The sequence below is a fragment of the Pithys albifrons genome, chromosome 25 (genome assembly GCF_047495875.1).
Source record: "Pithys albifrons albifrons isolate INPA30051 chromosome 25, PitAlb_v1, whole genome shotgun sequence".
Taxonomy (NCBI): domain Eukaryota; kingdom Metazoa; phylum Chordata; class Aves; order Passeriformes; family Thamnophilidae; genus Pithys; species Pithys albifrons.
This window is the reverse complement of record NC_092482.1, coordinates 5227282-5246205: the sequence shown is the minus strand read 5'-3', so window position 1 is coordinate 5246205 and position 18924 is coordinate 5227282. Positions and strand designations below refer to the sequence as shown.

Sequence of the window (18924 nt, the reverse complement as noted above, 5' to 3'; positions counted from 1 at the left end):
CAGTGAGCAGTTTTCTCTCTCTCCCTGTTCTCACAGTGCTCCTGGCAGTGGGCCCATGTTCCGAACCACCACGGTGGCTGTGGATGAGGAGGGTGGAGACGATGACGATTCCGCGGCCAACAGCGGCTCCTTCATCCAGACGAGTTCTGGCCAGGCTGGAGAGATGACTGTGGACAGAGGCTTCCTGAGCACTGGACAAGGTGGAGGCACTTTGATGCCAGGCCAGATGCCCTCGCAGGCCGCACAGGCCATCAGCTTTGGCATTAAGAGCTCTCTGGGAACTCCCCTGCAGAAGATCGGGGTGTCCTTCTCCTTCGCCAAGAAGACCCCGGTGAAGCTGGAGACCATCGCTTCTGTTTTCAAGGACCACGTGGAGGAGTCCAGTTCTCCTGATGGGGCGAAAGGTGATGAGAAGGGCTCCTCAGAGGCTGGCAGCCTGCAGAAATCCGGGGAGGGCGAAGGCACCAATTCTGACAGCAAAGCAGAGGACGATGAGCAGCACGACAAGGACAGCGGATCCCTGGCCAGCACCTTATCGAAACTGAAAAAGATGAGGAGAGACGATGGACCAATGGCCGTGGAACCAGAGTACTACCACTACATCCCCCCAGCCCACTGTAAAGTAAAGCCCAATTTTCAATTCCTGCTTTTTATGAAGTCTACGGAACAAATGGAAGCTGAAAATGTGAACAAAAAAAACACGAATGAAGTGAAAAAGGGTAATTCCCCCAAACCCAAACCCAGCAAGCACACGGAGAAAGCTGCTGAGAGCACAGGGCAGCAGAAGGAGCAGAGTACTACTGAAACCACAGCCCAGCAGGGCAAAACAGAGCCAAAAGACGTTGTGGAGAGTGAAAGTCCACAGGAAAGCAAACACCTTCCAGAGAGCAACCTCCCTGAGCCAGACACTGCTAAGGAAGGTGCTCCACCTGCCTCAGGCTGCAGAGATGGCTCTGAGGGACCAAAGCACCCAACAGGACCTTTTATCCCAGTTCTGAGTAAAGATGAGAGCACGACACTGCAGTGGCCTTCAGAGCTGCTCAACTTCACCAAAGCCGAGCCCTCCGTGTCCTACAGCTGCAACCCCCTGTACTTCGACTTCAAGCTCTCCCGAAACAAAGATGCGAAAGGGAAAGGGGCAGAGAAATCCAAGGATGCAGGGGGGCTGTGTAAAGACAATGCTCAGAGCACAGAACCTGGCGAGGTGAGCAAAGCCAAGGAGGGGGAAAGTGTGGGCAACAGTTCTGCTCTAAAAATGGAGAACAAGTCCCAGAGCAAGTCCAGCCCAGCGGGCAGTGTTGGGAAGGGAGAGGGGGAGGACAGCTGTAAGAGCGTAACGGGGAAGAGTAAATCAGGGAGGTCCCATAAACACAAAAAGAAGCACAAAAAGTCCAGCAGACACAAACGCAAACACAAGGAGGAAGCTGAGGAGAAGGGACGGAAAGCTGAGCTGGGGGAAGAGAAGCCCAAGAAACGGAAAAGGCACAGGCACAAAAAAGGCAAATCCTCCCTTTCGACAGAGTCGGACCGGGCGCTGAAACCTGACCTGTCTGAAGACTGCAGCCACTTCCAGAAGAAAAAGCGGTGCTCCCAGGAGTCCCAGAGGAAATCCCTGTCTGCCGAGGAGGGGAGCAGCGGGAAGAAGGAGGACGGGGGTAACTCCTGCCAGGAGCACGGCAGCAGGAAACACAAGGCTGACCCGCAGCAGGTCCCCGCTGTGCGGCGGCGCTGCCCGGCTGTGTCCCAGGCCCGGCCCGGCCGCCGGAGCCGGCAGAGCAGCGGCGACTACGACAGCGATGAGGGGTCCCAGTCCCACGGGAAGCACTGCCGGCAGAAATCCCCGTCCCAGTACAGCGACGACTACGACTCCGGCAGCGAGCGCTCCCGCAGCCGCTCCCGCTCGGGCCGCAGGCACTCCTCGCACAGGTCCTACTCCAGCAGCTCCGACGCCTCCTCGGAGCACAGCCGGTACAGCCGCCGCAGGAGCTACTCCGACGACAGCTACAGCGACTACAGCGAGCGCTCGCGCTGCCGCTCCAAGCGCTCCCAGGACTCGGAGGATGACTCCGACTACAACAGCTCCAACCACCGCTCGAAGCGACGCAAATACTCCTCGTCGGAAGACGACTACAGCTCGAGCAGGAGCAGGTCCAGGAGCCGCAGCAGGAGCCGGAGCCACCCTCGGGGCAGGTCAAGAACGAGGAGCCGGGGCAGGACCCGCAGCAGCAGCTGCAGCCGCAGTCGGAGCAAGAGGAGGAGCCGCAGCGGGACGGGTCGGAGCTGGAAGCGGAGCCGCAGCTACAGCCGCGACCGGAGCCGCAGCACCCGCAGCCACTCGCAGAGGTCCCTGTCACGGAAGGGCTCGCGGGGCCACGAGAGCCCCGAGGACAGAAGGTCTGGCAGGAGGGACTTCATCAGGTCCAAGATCTATCGCTCCCAATCTCCACACTATTTCCGGACAGGCCGAGGCGAGGGATCGCTGCTGAGGAAAGAGGATGGCAAAGGGGAGGATGTGAAAGGAGCTGGCTCTCTCTCCCAGAACAGCAGCGGCTCCGGCACAGGGCGGGCCTCGGAAGGGGACTGCAGTCCGGAGGAGAGAAACTCCGTCACTGCAAAGCTGCTCCTGGAGAAGATTCAGTCCAGGAAGGTTGAGAAGAAGCCCTGTGTGGCTGACGAGATGCTAGGGGGTGCAAACAAGGTGGGCATAAAGCTCAAAGATCCTCCCCAGGGCTACTTTGGCCCAAAGCTTCCCCCTTCCTTAGGCAACAAGCCGGTTCTCCCCTTAATCGGGAAGCTGCCAACAGTGCGGAGACCGAACGCCAGGAGATATGAGGAGTCTGGCTTGGAGAGGGGCGAGGAGCAAGAGCTGTCGGATGCTGAGGATGGTTCCCAAGGCATGGAGGAGGGTCAGCTGGCTGGGCAGTCTCTCCTGGAAGATGTGGTGATGGTCATTCAGGACAAGCCTCTGGATGAGCAGAAACGTGACGAGCCCTCCGTGGAGATGCCATCGATTCCCCTCGAAGCGCCGGCGCTTCCCGAGTGCTTTGGCTCCGGAGATCTGGTCATGTCACACAACTTTCTCTCAGACCCGAGTGATGGTGACAGGCTGGAACCCATGGATGGGGGCAGCCAGCCGGTCCCAGTGGAAACCAGTATGATGCCCTTAGTTCCAGATGTTGACCACTTTCCCGGCTACGTGCCTCAGAGCGGGGAGCCGAGCATGGAAGGGGATCGGGAAGGGGGGGAAGATTCTTCTCTGGCCCCGCTGGAGAGCCAGCCCATCACCTTCACCCCGGAGGAGATGGAGAAGTACAGCAAGCTGCAGCAGGCGGCCCAGCAGCACATCCAGCAGCAGCTCCTGGCCAAGCAGGTCAAGACCTTCCCCGCCTCGGCCGCCCTGGCGCCGGCAGCGCCCGCACTCCAGCCCATCCACATCCAGCAGCCGGCGGCGGCCTCGGCCACGTCCATCACCACGGTGCAGCACGCCATCCTGCAGCACCACGCCGCCGCCGCCGCCGCCGCCATCGGCATCCACCCGCACCCGCACCCGCAGCCCCTCGCCCAGGTGCACCACATCCCCCAGCCCCACCTGACACCCATCTCCTTATCCCACCTCACCCACTCCATTATCCCGGGCCACCCCGCCACCTTCCTCGCCAGCCACCCCATCCACATCATTCCGGCCTCAGCCATCCACCCGGGCCCCTTCACGTTCCACCCGGTGCCCCACGCTCTCTACCCGACCCTCCTGGCCCCGAGACCCGCCGCCGCCGCTGCCGCCACGGCCTTGCACCTCCACCCGCTGCTGCACCCCATCTTCTCAGGACAGGACTTGCAGCATCCACCCAGCCACGGCACATGAAGGACAGACTGAGGGAACCTCGGAGTTTTGGGCAGGGGTTGGAGTCGATGCAGCGGGCGGGTGAGGCCTGAGCATTTCCCTTCACTCTTGAGCAGCCAAAGAAGCCGGAGGCTCGAGGGCTGGGCGGCAGATTGTCCATACCCACTCCCAGGGGTGTCTCGCTCCAACACTTTGTTCCAGAAGAACCATTTCACCTGCAGACCAGCGAGACGCTTGGAAAGGCTTTTTTTCCCCCCCTGGGTTCTTACACTTGGTCATCTTCCTTCTGCTGCCTTGTATATAATAAATGAGGTCTCATCCACACTAACAGGTCTCTAAAAATCTTTTTAATGAGGTCATCTAATTAAAATAGTCAGCATGATTGAGTCCAGCGTGTAATCGGCGATGGAACATTCGGGAACTGTTGGCTGTAGATCCCAGTGAGGGGCAGAGGCCTCGGTTTTCAGGATTACAGGAGGTTTCTTGGCTCCTGTCACTGCACATGTGGGTTTTTTCTTGGTATGAGCAGCTAAAGTGGAAGTAAGATCTTACTGTAAAGGGGAGAAGGAGCTGTGTGTGTGCCTGGAGCTTCCTGCCCCATCCTGCATCCGTGTTCTCCTACGCCAGGATCACACCTGGATATCCTGGACTGGAGGGAGGTTCCCACTGGGGTTGGGAATTCCAGTCTGGGCTTTGACCACTCTTCCCCTGAAAGGAGGGGGGAAAAAAAATTACTGACTTCCATCTTCTGTGGTGTTGGGAAAGAGGCACTGGGGTGGGAGAGAGAAGGAAACTCCCGTTAGGAATTGAAGCAATACAGAGGCCAGGGGTGTAAAGTGTGTTCTTTCCTCTGTAACACTGATGGTTTCCTTATTAATTTATAGGATTTTTTTTTAATGTAAAGAATTGCACTGAACTCTGTAAACAAAGATGCTGCTTTTTGTAGCTCCTATCAAAGGTTACATTTGTAGTATATCGCAATAATATTTTTTACAGCCAGTTCTTAGTGGTACTTGTTCTGGTGGCTTCTGTGTAAATATGTTTGCTGTAGGTGACCCAAGACACTTGTAAAGGTTCAATTTATAGTTTCAGCTAGATGCAGAACAACTAAGCATGTATATTTTATCAAGCTCATGTATTTTTGAAGTTTTTATGTACTATAAAATGTAAAAAAAATAAAAGAATCTTCATTTAGAATTTTGCAGAAGAATAAAAACCCCAACAGGTGAGGCTTGGGCACAGAGAGGGGTGTGGGGCAGTGGTGACTCCAGCAGGTGCTGTGCCCCTCCCTGCCATAGGAATGGGCACTGGAGCAGTGTGGGGAGCAGCAGGAATTCAGAGTGTCTCCCAGAGTACAGGTATCCCCATTTTTTTTCCCTTTTTCCCGTTTGAAGCGGTGCTGGGCACAGGCTGCTGGTGCCAGAGGAGCCTGGGGACCGTTTCCATCCCACACCCAGGGTCATGCTGAGCTGGGCCTGCCCCACTTATTCCATTAAAGGACTTCCCAGTTCTTCCCAGCACTGCCCCTGTCTGCAGCTGGCACTGCCCATGGGAGCTTCATGCCCTGGCGCTGGGGATGGGGCACTGCTGTCCCTGCCCACAGGGGCACTGCGGGTGCAGGTCCCCTCGTGTCACAGCGGGTGGGGCACCTCAGGTGGCTCTGCAGGGTGGGATTCCAGAGCAGGGAGGGAGGGGATGCAGTGACAGCCGTGTCCCATCCCTGTCCCCTCCTGGAGCGCAGCAGAGACCGGGTGGAGTCAAAGGATCAAACCCCCTGAGCTTCCTCCCTGTAAATGAGACATTGGAGCAGGCCAGAGTGACACAACGGTCACAAAAAGGGACTCAACTTCCTGTAAATACCCAACAATTCAGTGTTACTGTCAGAGCTGAGCTTTGTAGGGCCTGACCCTGTCCTGCTCCCTCATGCTGTGGGCAGGACTTGTTTCTGGACTTCAGGATAGCGCTAAAAATAATTAACCTGTCATTACTTAACGAGCATAAACAGACTGTATTTAACTTTGTCACATAAGATATATATATAAATATATATATATGCTGTAAAATGAGGGGGAAAAAACCTTTCTAATAAACCAATGATTTGTGGAAAAAAAGAAATGTGGCATGTGATGGTGTGGAGCTGCTCTGTGCTGTGGCTTTGTCCTGAAATAATGGTATGGGATGCTTCAGTCATGCTTCTGGTTGGAATAGTTTGCTTGGAAGAGAGAGAAAATGTCCATTCCTGTGTCCTGTGGCAGGGCCAGAAGCCGAGGTGGGGAGAGCAGCAGCCCCTGCCTGTGAGGGTGGTGTTGCTTCTCCACACTCCTCCAGCAGCACCTCCTGTGGTGTTTGGGGTCTCTCAAGCCCTCACATCCCTTTTCCATCTCCCTCTTCAGCCGTTCCTGGCCTGGGCTGCAGCCTTGGCCTTGAATCATGGAATTGTTCTGCTTGAAAAAGCCCTCTGAGGTCATCGAGTCCAGCCATTCCCCAGCACTGCCAAGGCCACCACTGACCCCTGTCCCCAAGTGCCACATCCACGTGGCTTTTAAATCCCTTCAGGGATGGGGTTCCACCTGGGCAGCTGTGCCAGGGCTGGGCAACCATTCCAAGGAAGAAATTTTCCCCAATATCCCCCCTGCCCTGGCCCAGCCTGAGGCCGTGCCCTCTTCTCCTGTCCCTGTTCCTGGGGCACAGCCCGACACCCCCTGGCTCCCCTCTCCTGGCAGGGATTGCAGAGCCAGAAGGTGCCCCCCTGAGCCTCTTTTTCTCCAGGCTGAGCCCCCCCAGCTCCCTCAGCTGCTCCTCATAGGAATGTCCCCCCCGTGGTCGAGCAGCTCTGGGATTGCCCAAGTCCACACCATGGGATTTTGGGGCTTTTGCCCACGGGGTCCCTCCATCTCAGGCTCTGCTGCTGCTCCATCCTGACTGAGTGTTGGAGATGGTGAGAGCTCAGGGTGAGAAGCACCAGCCTCTCCTTTTCTGAATAATGTCCTGGTTTGGTTAGACAAAAAATCCAGCCCCCACTGACTGTCCTTCCTGTGGCCGTGGAACAGGGTGGCTCATGAATGATGGCGCAGAAGTGCTCCAAGAAACTGGAAATCAAGTAACTCGACTGGAAAAGGAATTGTAGGTGCTTTGAAGGGGCCTGGTGTGGGCTCCAGCTGGATTTGGGTGCTGCTGACCATGGAGGGTGAGACCTCCCGAGGAGGAGCAGCTGTCCCTGTGCCCAGTGTCCCGTCCCTGTGCCCCATGTCCTGTCCCTGTGCCCCATGTCCTGTCCCTGTGCCCTGTGTCCTGTCCCTGTGCCCCATGTCCCGTCCCTGTGACCCGTGTCCTGTCCCTGTGCCCTGTGTCCTGTCCCTGTGCCCCGTGTCCTGCTCTCCGGGTGCACCTCCCGAGGAGGAGCAGCTGTCCCTGTGCCCAGTGTCCCGTCCCTGTGCCCCGTATCCTGTCCCTGTGCCCCGTGTCCTCTCCCTGTGCCCCGTGTCCTGCTCTCCGGGTGCACCTCCCGAGGAGGAGCAGCTGTCCCTGTGCCCGGTGTCCTCTCCCTGTGACCCATGTCCTGTCCCTGTGCCCCGTGTCCTCTCCCTGTGCCCCATACCCTGTCCCTGTGCCCCGTGTCCTGCTCTCCCCCGGGGACGGAGCTGAGCCGGGCTTGGCTAAACCCTTCCCACCCCTTGGAGTTCTGCCCCAGGTGTTCTCCAACTGCAGCTGCTCCAAAGGATGGAGCAGACCCAGCTCTGGGGCTGTGTCCCCCTTCAGGGGCCAAGGTACCATTTGGGCACAGCAGGAACCACCCTGTGCCCCCCGGGCCTCCCTGGGACCCCTTTTCCTGCTTCCCACCTGCAGCTTCAGAGATGGAAAGGATGAAAGCCCAGTTTTACAGGGGTGGATCACAGGGAGATGCTGAGGGGTCTCTCCCTGCCACCAGCTCTGGGTGGGCACAAGGACCCTCTGGGCAGCATGCGGGTCCTTAATTAATTGAGTTTAAATTAATTCTGCAGGTTGTTTCAGGGGCTCAGGCCACTGTCTGGGCAGGGCTGAGCCCCTGCAGCTGCCACAGGCCTGGCTGAGGGGACAGGGACCAGGTCCTCCACGGGGACAGGGACCCCCCTTGTTTGCTTGGCTGTGCCCCTGCCTGGCACCCATCCCCTCGCCAGAGCTGTTTCCCTGCCCAGGTGCTCCCTTGGGAGCATTTTGGGGTGTTCCTGCCCTGGGGAAGAGGGGGAGGCAGTTTAGGGGCAATGCCCAACACTGTGGGGCTGGTGCCCCCTGCCCCATCCGGCTGTGGAGGGGACACTGGGGATGATGGAGAGGCCCCGTGCCCTGCTGTCCTCACCCCTCCCTGCCACATTTCCGCTGCACCCCGAAATAGCCACCCCCAGACTGGCACCCCTGGGCAGGCTGGGTTCGGCCCAGGCAGGTGGTGGGCACAGGTTGCTGTGCTGCCCCCCTGCCATGGCCGTGCCCCCACAGCCCCCCTGCGTCCCCCGGTGGCACTGCCACCTCCTGTCCCCCCAGCTCTGCTCCAGCCACATCGGCCCCAGCGCTTCCCCCTCCACCCCCCGTGGCTCCCGCAGGAGCGGATGTGCCCTCGGGGGTGCCCTTCCTGTGCCCCCCATGCCCGCTGTCCCCGGCCCCAACTGCATCCTCCGAGATAAGCCGGGAACGCCCCGGACCGTGGCGGGGCTGTGGCCGCAGTTGGGGTGGCGATGGGGCTGCTGCGGGCGCTGCTGCTCCTCGGGGGGCTCCACCTGCCCCCCACCCCGGGGCTTCTCCAAGAACCCCCCACCGAGTTCAAGGGACCCCCCGGCAGCTACTTCGGCTTTGCTCTGGACTTCCACATGAGCGAGGGCAGGTAGGGACACCTCGGGGGGCTGGGGTCGGGCATGGCACCCGCCCCCCAAATGACACCCGCTCTGCCCCCCAGGCCCAGCGTGGCCGTGGGGGCCCCCCGTGCCAACACCTCCCAGCTCGGCGTGGCTCAGCCCGGCGCCGTCTTCCTTTGCCCCTGGACCCCCAACGGGACCCACTGCCAGCCCCTCCCCATCGACACCGCGGGTACGTGGGCGCCGGGGGGTGGCGGGTGGGCACCGGGGGGTGCCATCCCCACACTGTCCCGCTCTCCCGCTCCCTCAGGGGACGAGTCCCAGGCCTGGGGCCCCGTGGAGTTCCGCACCTACAAGTCGCACCAGTGGCTGGGAGCGTCTGTGACCAGCTGGAACGGCAAACTGGTGGTGGGTGCAGCCCGGGGGGCGGGGGGCACCCTTGGGTGGCGGCGCGGTGGGCGCTCACCCCGTGCCACCCCCTTGGCCAGGTCTGCGCCCCGCTGCAGCACTGGAACGCCTTCGAGGGGCAGGACGAGGCGTTCCAGACCCCCACGGGCACCTGTTTCGTGGCCACCCCGGGGCTGCGGCGCGTGGTCTGGTACTCGCCCTGCCGCGAGCAGTCGATGGCCGGCACCTACCGCCAGAACAACTACGGTGAGGGGGCATCGAGGGGGCGAGGGGTGCCCCCCACCCTGCCTCGGTCTGACCCTGCCCTGTGCCCCCAGACCACGACAAGCGCTACTGCGAGATCGGCTTCAGCGCCGCCGTCAGCGCGGTGAGAGGGGGCATGGGGGGCTCGGGGGGTTCAGGGGGGCTCGGGGGGCTCAGAGGACTCGGGGGAATCAGGGGGCTCGGGGGGTCAGGGGGACTCGGGGGGCTCATGGGGCTTGGGGGGCTCAGGCGGCTCGGGGGGATCAGGGGGCTCGGGGGGATCAGGGGGCTCGGGGGGTTTGAGGGGCTCGGGGGGCTCAGGGAGCTCAGGGGGCTCGGGGGCTTGGGGGATTTGGGGGGGTTGGGGGGCTGCGTGCCCGGAGTGCCTCCCGAGATGCCCGTGGGGATGCTGCCAGGGATGCAGAAGGTGCAGCCGGGATGGCACCTGGGCTGGTACCTGGGCGGAGGTATCAGGGCAGGGGTGCTGGGGTGGGGATGCTGAGCTGGGGGATCCTGGAGTGGGAATTCCAGGAGGAGGAAGTGGCAGGATAGGGGAGGACAGGGTGAGGGACGCTGGGATGGAGGCGCCAGGATGGGGAGGGCAGGGTGAGGGATGCTGGGATGGAGGTGCCAGGATGGGGGGATGATGGGGTGGGGATGTTCGGCTGGAGGTGCTGGGGTGGAGAATGCTCGAGTGGGGGTGCCAGGATGTGGGATCCTTGTGTGGGGGTTTTGAGCTGGAGGATGCTGGGCTGGGAAATATTGGGGTGGGGGAAGCCTGGGTAGGGATGGCACGGTCATGGATGCTCAGGTGGGGGATGCCAGGATGGGGAATGACGGGATGGGAGGTACTTGGGTGAGGATGCCTGGGGGGATACCAAGGCAGGGATGCAAAGGTCGACGATACCAGGCTAATGGATAAAGGGGTGGAGGGTGATGGGGTGGAAGATCCTCAGGTGAGGGTGCCAGGGTGGAGGATGCTGGAGTGGGGGGCACTTGGGAGAGTGTGTTTGGGGGGATTGCCAGATGGGGATGCCAGGTAAAGGATGCCGGGATGGGAATACTGGGGTAGAGGATGCCAGGATAAGGGATGTTCAGGGGATGCCAGGGCGGTGCTGAGGCCAGCTCCTCCCTCAGGATGGCACGCTGTTCCTGGGTGCCCCCGGCGGGTATTACTTCACTGGTGAGTCCTTCCTGCCGGGCTGGTGCACCCGGAGTGCTCCCTTTGGGTGGGCACGGTGGGAGGGGGCACCCAGGATGGGCCGCCCACAGAGGCACTGCCAGCCCAGGGCGTGTGGCAGCGGGTGCCCCCTCACCTCTGGTGCCTTCCCCCCGTGTCCGACAGGGCTCCTGTACTCGGTGGAGGTGAACAGCATCCTCAGCCGCTTCCAGGGCACGTCCCTGCTCTGGCTGGGGACCCCCGGGCGCCCCACGGGGCTCCTGCCCATGGAATACGAGGATGGGTACCGGGGTGAGCAGAGGGCACGGGCACCCTGCCCCACAGCAGGTTCCTGCCAGGGGTCCCTGTGCTCACGAGTGCCCCTCTCCCTGCAGGGTACTCGGTGGCCGTGGGCGAGTTCGATGGCGACCCCAGAACCCACGGTAGGGCTGGGGGGCATGGGGGGCATGGGGGGCGTGGGGGGCAGGGCTACCTGCGGCGGGGGAGAGGGGGGGTTGATGGGCCTGGAGCACCCCGGGGCTCCAGAGTGACACCCCCCCCCCCCAACAGTGCTGGGTAGAGGTTGTGCCAGGTCCCAACATGTATCCTGTCTCTGTGCCCCCATACCTTGTCAGGGCTATCCCTGTGCCCATAGGAGTGCTGGCATTATCCTTGTGCCCACCCCAATGCCAGGGATATCCCTGTGCCCACCCCAGTGCTATGAGGATATCCCTGTGCCCATCCCGGTGCTGGGGGATATCCCTGTGCCCATCCCGGTGCCAGGGGTATTCCCATGCCCATTCAAGTGCTGGGTGTATCCCCATTCCCCCCCCCCAGTGCCCCAGTAGGGACACTCAGAGCTCTTGTCCCCCACAGAGTTCGTGGTGGGGGTCCCCAACAAGAGCAACACGCGGGGTGAGGTGAGTGCTGGGGGGTGCCCGGTGCCTGGCCGTGTGTGGTGCCCACTGGGGGGTCCCCATCGCGTGGCCCCCCGGGTCAGAGTGTGACACTGCCCTGGGCAGGTGGAGATCTTCACTGAGGGCAACACCCTGCGGCGGCTGCGGGGGCATCGACAGCGAGCAGGTACCCCCGCCCTGTGCCACCCTCAGCACCCCCCCCCCGGGGCTCCGCAGCACCCCTGCACCCCATCTCAGAGCCCTACAGCTCCCCCAGCCCCCCATTCATCACCCACAATGCCCTTGGCACCCCCCCGGTGCCACCCAAGCCAGACTCTTTCCAGGTAGCATCGTACTTTGGGCACACGGTGGCCGTGGCCGACGTCAATGGGGACGGGTGAGAGCCGGGACTGTCCCCCCCTACCCCGCATGGGGACACCCAAGGGTGCTGCCCCACGCCTGGCACACCCCTGGGTGTCCCAGCCCCCAGGCCTGGGGGATCCTCACCCTGACCCTGCTCCGGGCACAGGCGGGATGACCTGCTGGTGGGTGCCCCCCTGTACATGGCCCGGCGCCCCGATGGGCAGCGCAGCGAACTGGGGCGTCTCTACCTCTACCTGGGTGGGGGGCACGAGCTCCTTGCCCGGCCCCCCCAGACTCTGACTGGCACACACCCCTACGGCCGCTTCGCCGCCGCCATCGCCAGCCTCGGGGACCTGGACAAGGACGGCTTTGGCGGTAACGCGGCGTGGGGGTGGCGAGGGGGCAGTGCCAGGGGACCCCCGGTGCCCACCCTGGGGAAACTGGGGCGGGAGCGCCTGGGTGGGTGGTGCTGGGGGGTGCTCAGGTCCTCTCTGTCCCCAGACGTGGCCGTGGGTGCCCCGCAGGGGGGTGACGATGGCAGAGGGCAGGTCTTCATCTTCCGCGGGCAGAGCGAGGGGCTGCAGCCGGTGCCCACCCAGCGCCTCGACAGCCCCTTCCCCGGCCCCGCCGCCTTCGGCTTCGCCCTGCGCGGTGGCACCGACCTGGACGGCAACGGCTACCCGGGTACGGCCACAGGGTGCCACAACCCTGTCACTGCCCTGCCATCGCCTTGTCACCGCCCTGCCATCGCCCTGTCACCGCCCTGCCAGCCCGATGTCGCCACCCCGGCACCGACCTCTGTTTGTCCCCGCAGAGCTGCTGGTGGGCGCGCACGGGGCGGCCAAGGTGGCCGTGTACCGGTGAGTGCCCGTCCCCTCGGTGGCCCGGGGGTTCCTGCCGGGTGCCCTGGCACCTCAGCAATGTCCCCATGACCCAGGGGACAGCCCGTGGTGGTGGCCCGGACCCAGCTGAGTGTCCCCGATGGGCTGAACCCTGAGGTCCTGAACTGTGTCCTGCCCGACTCCGGTACCCGTGTCAGCTGGTGAGCTGCATTCTGGGGACACCGGCGTGGGGACACTGCTGTGGGGACACTGCTGTGGGGACACTACTGTGGGGACACCACTGTGGGTACACAGCTGTGGGCACAATGCCATAGGGACACCACTGTGGGGACACCACTTCGGAGGCACCACTTTGGGGACACTACTGTGTGGACAGCAGCGTGGGGACACTGCTGTGGGCACAATGCCATGGTGACAATGCCATAGGGACATCACTATGGGGACACTGCTATGGGGATGCTGCCATGGGGACAATTCCATGGGGACACTGCACTGGGAGCACGTTGTGGGGACACCACTGTGGGGACAATGAGGACACTGCCGTGGGGACAGGACAGGTCCCTGAGCACCCCTGGGTGTTGTCCCCCCGCAGCTTCCACGTGGTGTTTTGTGTCAGCGTGACGGGCCAGCACATCCCTCTGGTCATCCGTGAGTTCCAGCGTCACCCGGGGGGGACACGGGCACCGCTGGCTGTCACCAGGGGTGTCACCAGTGCCACCCCGCCCTGTGCCCTGCCAGACCTGGAGGCTGAGCTGCAGCTGGACCGGCTGAAGCCGCGGCTGTCCCGGAGGGTCCTGCTGCTGCAGGGACACCAGTCGTCCTGGCGCGATCAGCTGGTGGTGACACCGGAGACACGCCCCCAGTGCCACAACCTCACCGCCTACCTGCGGGTGCGACCACGGGGAGGGGACAGCGCGGAATGGCACGGGGGGGGACAGTTCAAGGAGCGTGGGGGACAGGGATGGGCATGTGGCATCTCCAGCCGGGATGGGGCAAGGATGGGGACAGTGGCATCCCCAGCCAGCATGAGGACAGGGATGGGGACAGGGATGGGGATGGCGCCATCCTCATGCAGGATGGGGACAGTGTCCCCAGCCCCAGGAGGGTGGCTGACAGCGATGTGGACAGTGGTGGGTGGTGGTCCTGGGTGGGGTGGGCTCGGGCTGCCCTCCAGAGCGCTCTGCCCATGGGTGTCCCCAGGACGAGGCCGAGTTCAAGGACAAGCTGAGCCCGGTGGCTCTGAGTGTGGCGCTGGCACTGCCCGGGCAGGCCCCAGGGCTGGTGCTCTACGGGGACACCCTGGTGCAGGCACAGGTAGGGGGGACACGGGGCCGGGGGGACATGGCTGTGGTGACACGGGGTGGGCTCATTCCCATGGTTGGGCCAGGGCACATGTGGGTACCACCAGCCTGGGTGAGCTCAGCCCCAGCGTCCCCAGCCTGTCCCAGTGTCCCCCGCCTGTCCCAGTGTCCCCAGCCCCTCCCTGGAACTTTGACTCATCCCCCTCACTGTTCCCAGTTCCCACTGGGATGTGCCTCCTACCTCCCACACTGTCCCACATCTCCCCTGGAATGTGCCCCTGCACCGTGTCCATCCACCCCCTGGCATGTCCCTCCTGTCCAGTCCCTGCTGTCCCCAGTCCCTCCCTGGTATGTCCCCTCTGTACCCTGCACAGGCCCCAGTCATGTCCCCAAGAAATGTCCCCCTCTGCCATCCCTAACCCTCCTCAGGATGTTGTCCTTCTGTCCCTACTCCCTCTTTGGGGTATCCCGTCCCCAGTCGGTCCCCTGCATGTCCCCTCTGCTGTCCCCATTCCTCACCCCCAAGAGGTGTCACCTTTGTCCCCTCCACCATCCCCAGTCACTCACTGCAATGTCCCCTCGCTATCCTGTGCTGTCCCAAAGCTTTCCCCGGGATGTCCCCTCTGTCCTTCCACCAGCCCAGTCCCTCCCTGCTTTGTCCCCGTGCTGCCCCAATGACTCCCCCTCCCACCCTGCCCTGGACGGGGGTCCCCCTGTCCCCTCCCTGTCCCCCTCCCAGACCCACATCATCCTGGAGGACTGTGGCGAGGACAATCTCTGCGTCCCCGACCTCCACCTGGCCGCCGACACGTGAGCACCTGGCAGGGGGGTGAGGGGCGTGCCCGGTGTGCCCGCGGGGTTCTGAGCCCTGTCCCCGTGTCCCCGTGTCCCCCAGCCCCAGCCAGCGCCTGCTGATCGGGGCAGAGGCCGCGCTGCACCTGAGAGCCAACGCCTCCAATGCGGGGGAAGGAGCCTTCGAGACCGAGCTGAGGGTGCAGCTACCCCCTGGCACCCACTACCAGGCAGCCAGGAGCACCATCCCGGTGGGTGCCCAGCGCGGGGGACAGGGGTGGTGGCGGGTTGGTGAGGGGCTCAGGTCCTGCCCTTGGTGGCCATCACCCTCATTGGGGGTGCCCATCACCCTCACTGGGCATGTCCAGTGGTGGGGGATGTGAGGGGGGTGCATTGGGGGCTCATGCTCTGTCCTTGGTGTTCTCTGGGGTGGAGGGTTCACATCTTGCCCTTGGTGGTGTCTGGGGTAGGGGCCTCATGCCCTGCCCTTGATGGCTGTCACCCTCCATGGAGGTGCCCAGTGGTGGAGGGCATTGGGGTTGCCCATGGTGGTGGCTCAAATCATGTCATTGGTGGCCAACACCCTCAAGGGGGTGCCCGGTGGTGGGAGATGTTGAGGGGTGTGCAGGGTGGGGGCTCATGCCCTGCCCTTGATGGCTGTCACCCTCCATGGGGGTGTCCACTGGTGGGGGGCATCAGAGACAACCAAGAATGGGGGTCTCACACCTTGCCCTTGGTGGTGCCTGGGCCAGCGGGCTCCTTGGCAGTGCCCAGTGGTGATGAGTGTCAGGGGGTGTCCAGGGTGGGGGGCTCGGCCCATGCAGGTCCCTGGGGTGGGTGCATGGGGAGGTCCATGATGAGCCCCCTCTCTGTGTCCCCCCGCCAGGGGCAGGAGAAGCTGAGCTGCAACCCCAAGAAGGAGAACGGGACCCACGTGGTGCTCTGTGAGCTGGGCAACCCCATGAAGGCGGGGGCCCAGGTAAGGGGGTGGGGGGTCTCTGCTGTGCCCATCGCCCTGGCATCGGGGTCGGTCACCCACCTCCCTCCTCCCCCCAGATCACCGTGGACATGGAGCTGAGCGTGTCCGGGCTGGAGGACATGGGAGATGCCATCACCTTCCAGCTCCAGCTGCGGAGGTGACAATGCCACCCCCCTGTCCCCTCCCGCTGTTGGGACACTGGCACTTGGGATCGGTGTCCTCAGCACGTCCCCAAACTCGGTGTCTGTCCCTCCACTTCGCAGCAAGAACAGCCCCAGCACCACCAACGGGTCGGTGACGGTGACGGTGCCCGTGGAGGCGCAGGCAGAGATGGAGCTGCGAGGGTGAGGATCTGGCGGGCACGGGGAGACCGGGGGGGCACAAAGGGTGACACTGACCCCCCTCTCCTGCCAGCAACTCCCTGCCAGACACCACGGTGCTGCCCACGAGCTGGCAAGAGGTGGAGGGCAGCCGGCGGCTCGAGGACCACGGCATCAAGGTGGAGCACGTCTATGAGGTAGGACACTGTCCCTCCCCTCCCGGTGCCCCGGGGGGCTGCCCCTCTGTCCCCTCCCTGGTGTCACCCCACCGTCCTCCTGCAGCTCCACAACAAAGGTCCCAGCACCGTCAGCGGGGTCACCCTGCACCTCGCCATCCCTCACCAGCTGGGCGGCCGCATCCTGCTCTACCTTCTGGAGCTGGGCACCGACGGGGGCATGAACTGCACCCACCACCCCGACCTCAACCCCGCACAGGTAGGGGCTGCGGGACCGGTGCCCACCCGCGGGCGCTGGTGGGTGTCAAGGAGGTGGGAGTCACCCCTTTGTCCCCTTCCAGCTGGAGATCCCCCGTCCCACGGGAGCACCGCCCCGGAACGGCACCCGCCAGCGGGAGCGCCGGGAGGCGGAGGAGCCCCCGGGCCTGGGGCTGGGCAAGCCTGTCCTCGTGGTGAGTGGGTGACCCTGGGGACCTGCATCCCATCACGGGTGTGGGGCTGGGGCTGCCGGGGTGGGGGTCCCCATCCCCGTGGTGGGTGGGTGACCCTGGGGACCTGCATCCCAACACGGATGTGGGGCTGGGGCTGCCGGGGTGGGGGTCCCCATCCCTGTGGTGGGTGGGTGACCCTGGGGACCTGCATCCCATCACGGGTGTGGGGCTGGGGCTGCCGGGGTGGGGGTCCCCATCCCTGTGGTGGGTGGGTGACCCTGGGGACCTGCTTCCCGCTATGGGTGTGGGGCTGGGAGGTGCCAGTGCGAGGGTCCCGGTGCCCATGGTGAGTGGGTGACCCTGGGGACCAAAAGCTCGTGATGGGTGGGGGGCTGAGGGGTGCCAGGCTGGGGGACCCCACCTCATTATGACCCTGAGGACCTGCAGCCCACAACGGGTGCAGGGCTGCGAGTGTCCCCTCGTGGGAGTCCCCAACACCCTCTGTGTCCCTCAGGACTGTGACAATGCCACGTGTGTGGACATCACCTGCTACGTGCCCAGTCTGGGCAAGGACCAGCGGGCACTGGTCAGCGTCCGTGCCCTGCTCTGGATGGACACCCTGCAGCAGGTACTGTCCCCTCCCGGGGACAGTGAGGGGACAGGGTGGCACTGTGGCCCTGTGGCCTCCCCTCCTACACGGTGGTCCCCAGAGAGTAGCCCTGGGGATGCCACTTGCGTGGTCATGGGTGCCTCACTGGCTGCCAGCACCCCTGACGCCGTGTCCCCGTGTGTCCCCCGCGTGTCCCCACGTCTGACCCCAGCGGGAGCACCTCCTGACGCAGTTCCTCATCCAGTCCCAAGCGTGGTTCAGCACCGCGGCCATGCCCTACCGCGTCCAGCCCCGCGTCCTGCCCGCCGGCAGCAACACGGTAGGGCTGGGCTGGCCGTGGGGACACGGGGACAGGCCGTGGTGGCAGCGGTGTCACCCACACGTCCCTCCGCAGGCTGTCACCCGCGTGGTGCGTGCCAGCCCCGGGGGCAAGGGGGCTGTGCCGGTGTGGGGGGTGGTGCTGGGGGTCCTGGCCGGGCTCCTCCTCCTCACCCTCCTCAGCCTCTTCATGTGGAAGGTGAGTGGGCGCAGGGGGACAATGGGGACACTGGGGACACCCACCGTGGTGGTGGGGTCTCACCGGCACTGGGGGGACTGTGAAATAGTCCTGTGGGTGGGGCTGTGGGAGAGGATGGGGAGCAGCAGGGGGGTGATGCAGTGGGGTGCTGGGGGGTGTTGTGGGGTCCCCCAGGGATGATGCCATGGGGTACTGGGGGGTGTTGTGGGGTCCCCCAGGGATGATGCCATGGGGTACTGGGGGGTGGTGCTGTGGGTTCACTGAAAGTGATACCATGGAGTCCCTGGGGTGGTGCTGTGGGGTGCCCCAGGGATGATGCCATGGGGTGCCTGGGGGATGGTACCGTGGGTTCACTGGGAGAGGAGCTGTGGGGTCTCTGGGGGTTGATCCTGTGGGGTCCCAGCGGTGGTGCCGTGGAATCCCTTGGAGTGGTGCCACACGGATCCCTGGAGGGTGATGCTGTGGGGTCCCTGGAGCTGGAGCTGTGGGGTCCTCCAGGGCCTGGCTGCCACCCTGTCCCCTTCCAGATGGGTTTCTTCAAGAGGACGCGGCCGCCCACCGAGGGGGACACGCAGGAGCCCTGCCAGACCCAGGAGCCAGGGGGTGCCCAGGGCTAGTGGGGTCCCCCGGGACCCCCCTGTGCCCTTCCCACCCAGCCCCCATGTCCCCAGCCCCCCTCAGTCCCATGGGACCCCAGCCCCCCTCTGCTACCCCCTGGACAATAAATCCCTGCCTGGCACTCTGGTGCTGCCCGTGGGTGATACGGGGTGTGCCCCCAGGACCTGCCCCAGGAGGGTCTGGGGAGGGGACAGGGGACATGCAGGGGTGCACAGGGGCTTTGGGGGGCTTTGGGCCCTATGGGCCCTATGGGCGCCCCAGGGGTCTGCGTGGCACCACAGAAGTGGGTGGGTGTCAGGGAACTGGAGGGGGGCAGGGAAGTTCGGGTGGGGGGCTGGTACCGGATGGGTGCCGGGACTGATGCGGTGCCGGGGGTCGGTACGGGGGGTCAGTGCCGAGATGCCGGCGCGGCACAGGGGCCGGTCCCGGGGCTGGGTGTCGGTTCCGCGGTCAATCCTGGCGGCAGGTCCGAGGGTCGGGGCAGTACTGGGGATCAGTCCTGAAATGCCGGTGGGTACTGGGAGTTGGCACTGAGGCTCGAGGAAGTCCTGGAAGTGTGTCCTGGTCTGTCGGTGCCGGTACTGGGTCAGTACCGGGATGCC

The 18924-nt window shown here is 63.8% G+C and overlaps 2 protein-coding genes across 3 annotated transcripts in view; both read left to right on the top strand.

Annotated features, from left to right (window-relative positions):
- Positions 1–5946, top strand: part of GPATCH8 (G-patch domain containing 8) — a 69762-nt gene extending 63816 nt beyond the window's left edge. For both annotated transcript variants that reach the window (XM_071577676.1, XM_071577677.1), the window contains one exon: positions 37–5946. In XM_071577676.1, coding sequence (XP_071433777.1) covers positions 37–3862 — 3826 coding nt within the window. In that variant the 3' untranslated portion in view covers positions 3863–5946. The remainder of the gene's footprint in view (positions 1–36) is intronic.
- A 2561-nt stretch (positions 5947–8507) lies between these two features.
- ITGA2B (integrin subunit alpha 2b) lies at positions 8508–18436 on the top strand. The gene is made up of 30 exons (XM_071577253.1): positions 8508–8696; positions 8769–8899; positions 8978–9075; positions 9156–9321; positions 9393–9442; positions 10456–10501; positions 10664–10789; positions 10873–10920; positions 11354–11397; positions 11500–11560; positions 11707–11770; positions 11903–12111; positions 12238–12420; positions 12551–12596; positions 12674–12778; positions 13171–13226; positions 13317–13468; positions 13779–13892; positions 14619–14689; positions 14775–14922; positions 15558–15650; positions 15728–15807; positions 15914–15994; positions 16065–16167; positions 16253–16405; positions 16488–16598; positions 17092–17205; positions 17399–17506; positions 17582–17704; positions 18232–18436. The coding sequence occupies exons 1-30, from the start codon at positions 8551–8553 to the stop codon at positions 18319–18321; spliced, it is 3120 nt and encodes a 1039-aa protein (XP_071433354.1). The 5' UTR covers positions 8508–8550; the 3' UTR covers positions 18322–18436.
- The last annotated feature ends 488 nt before the right edge of the window (positions 18437–18924 follow it).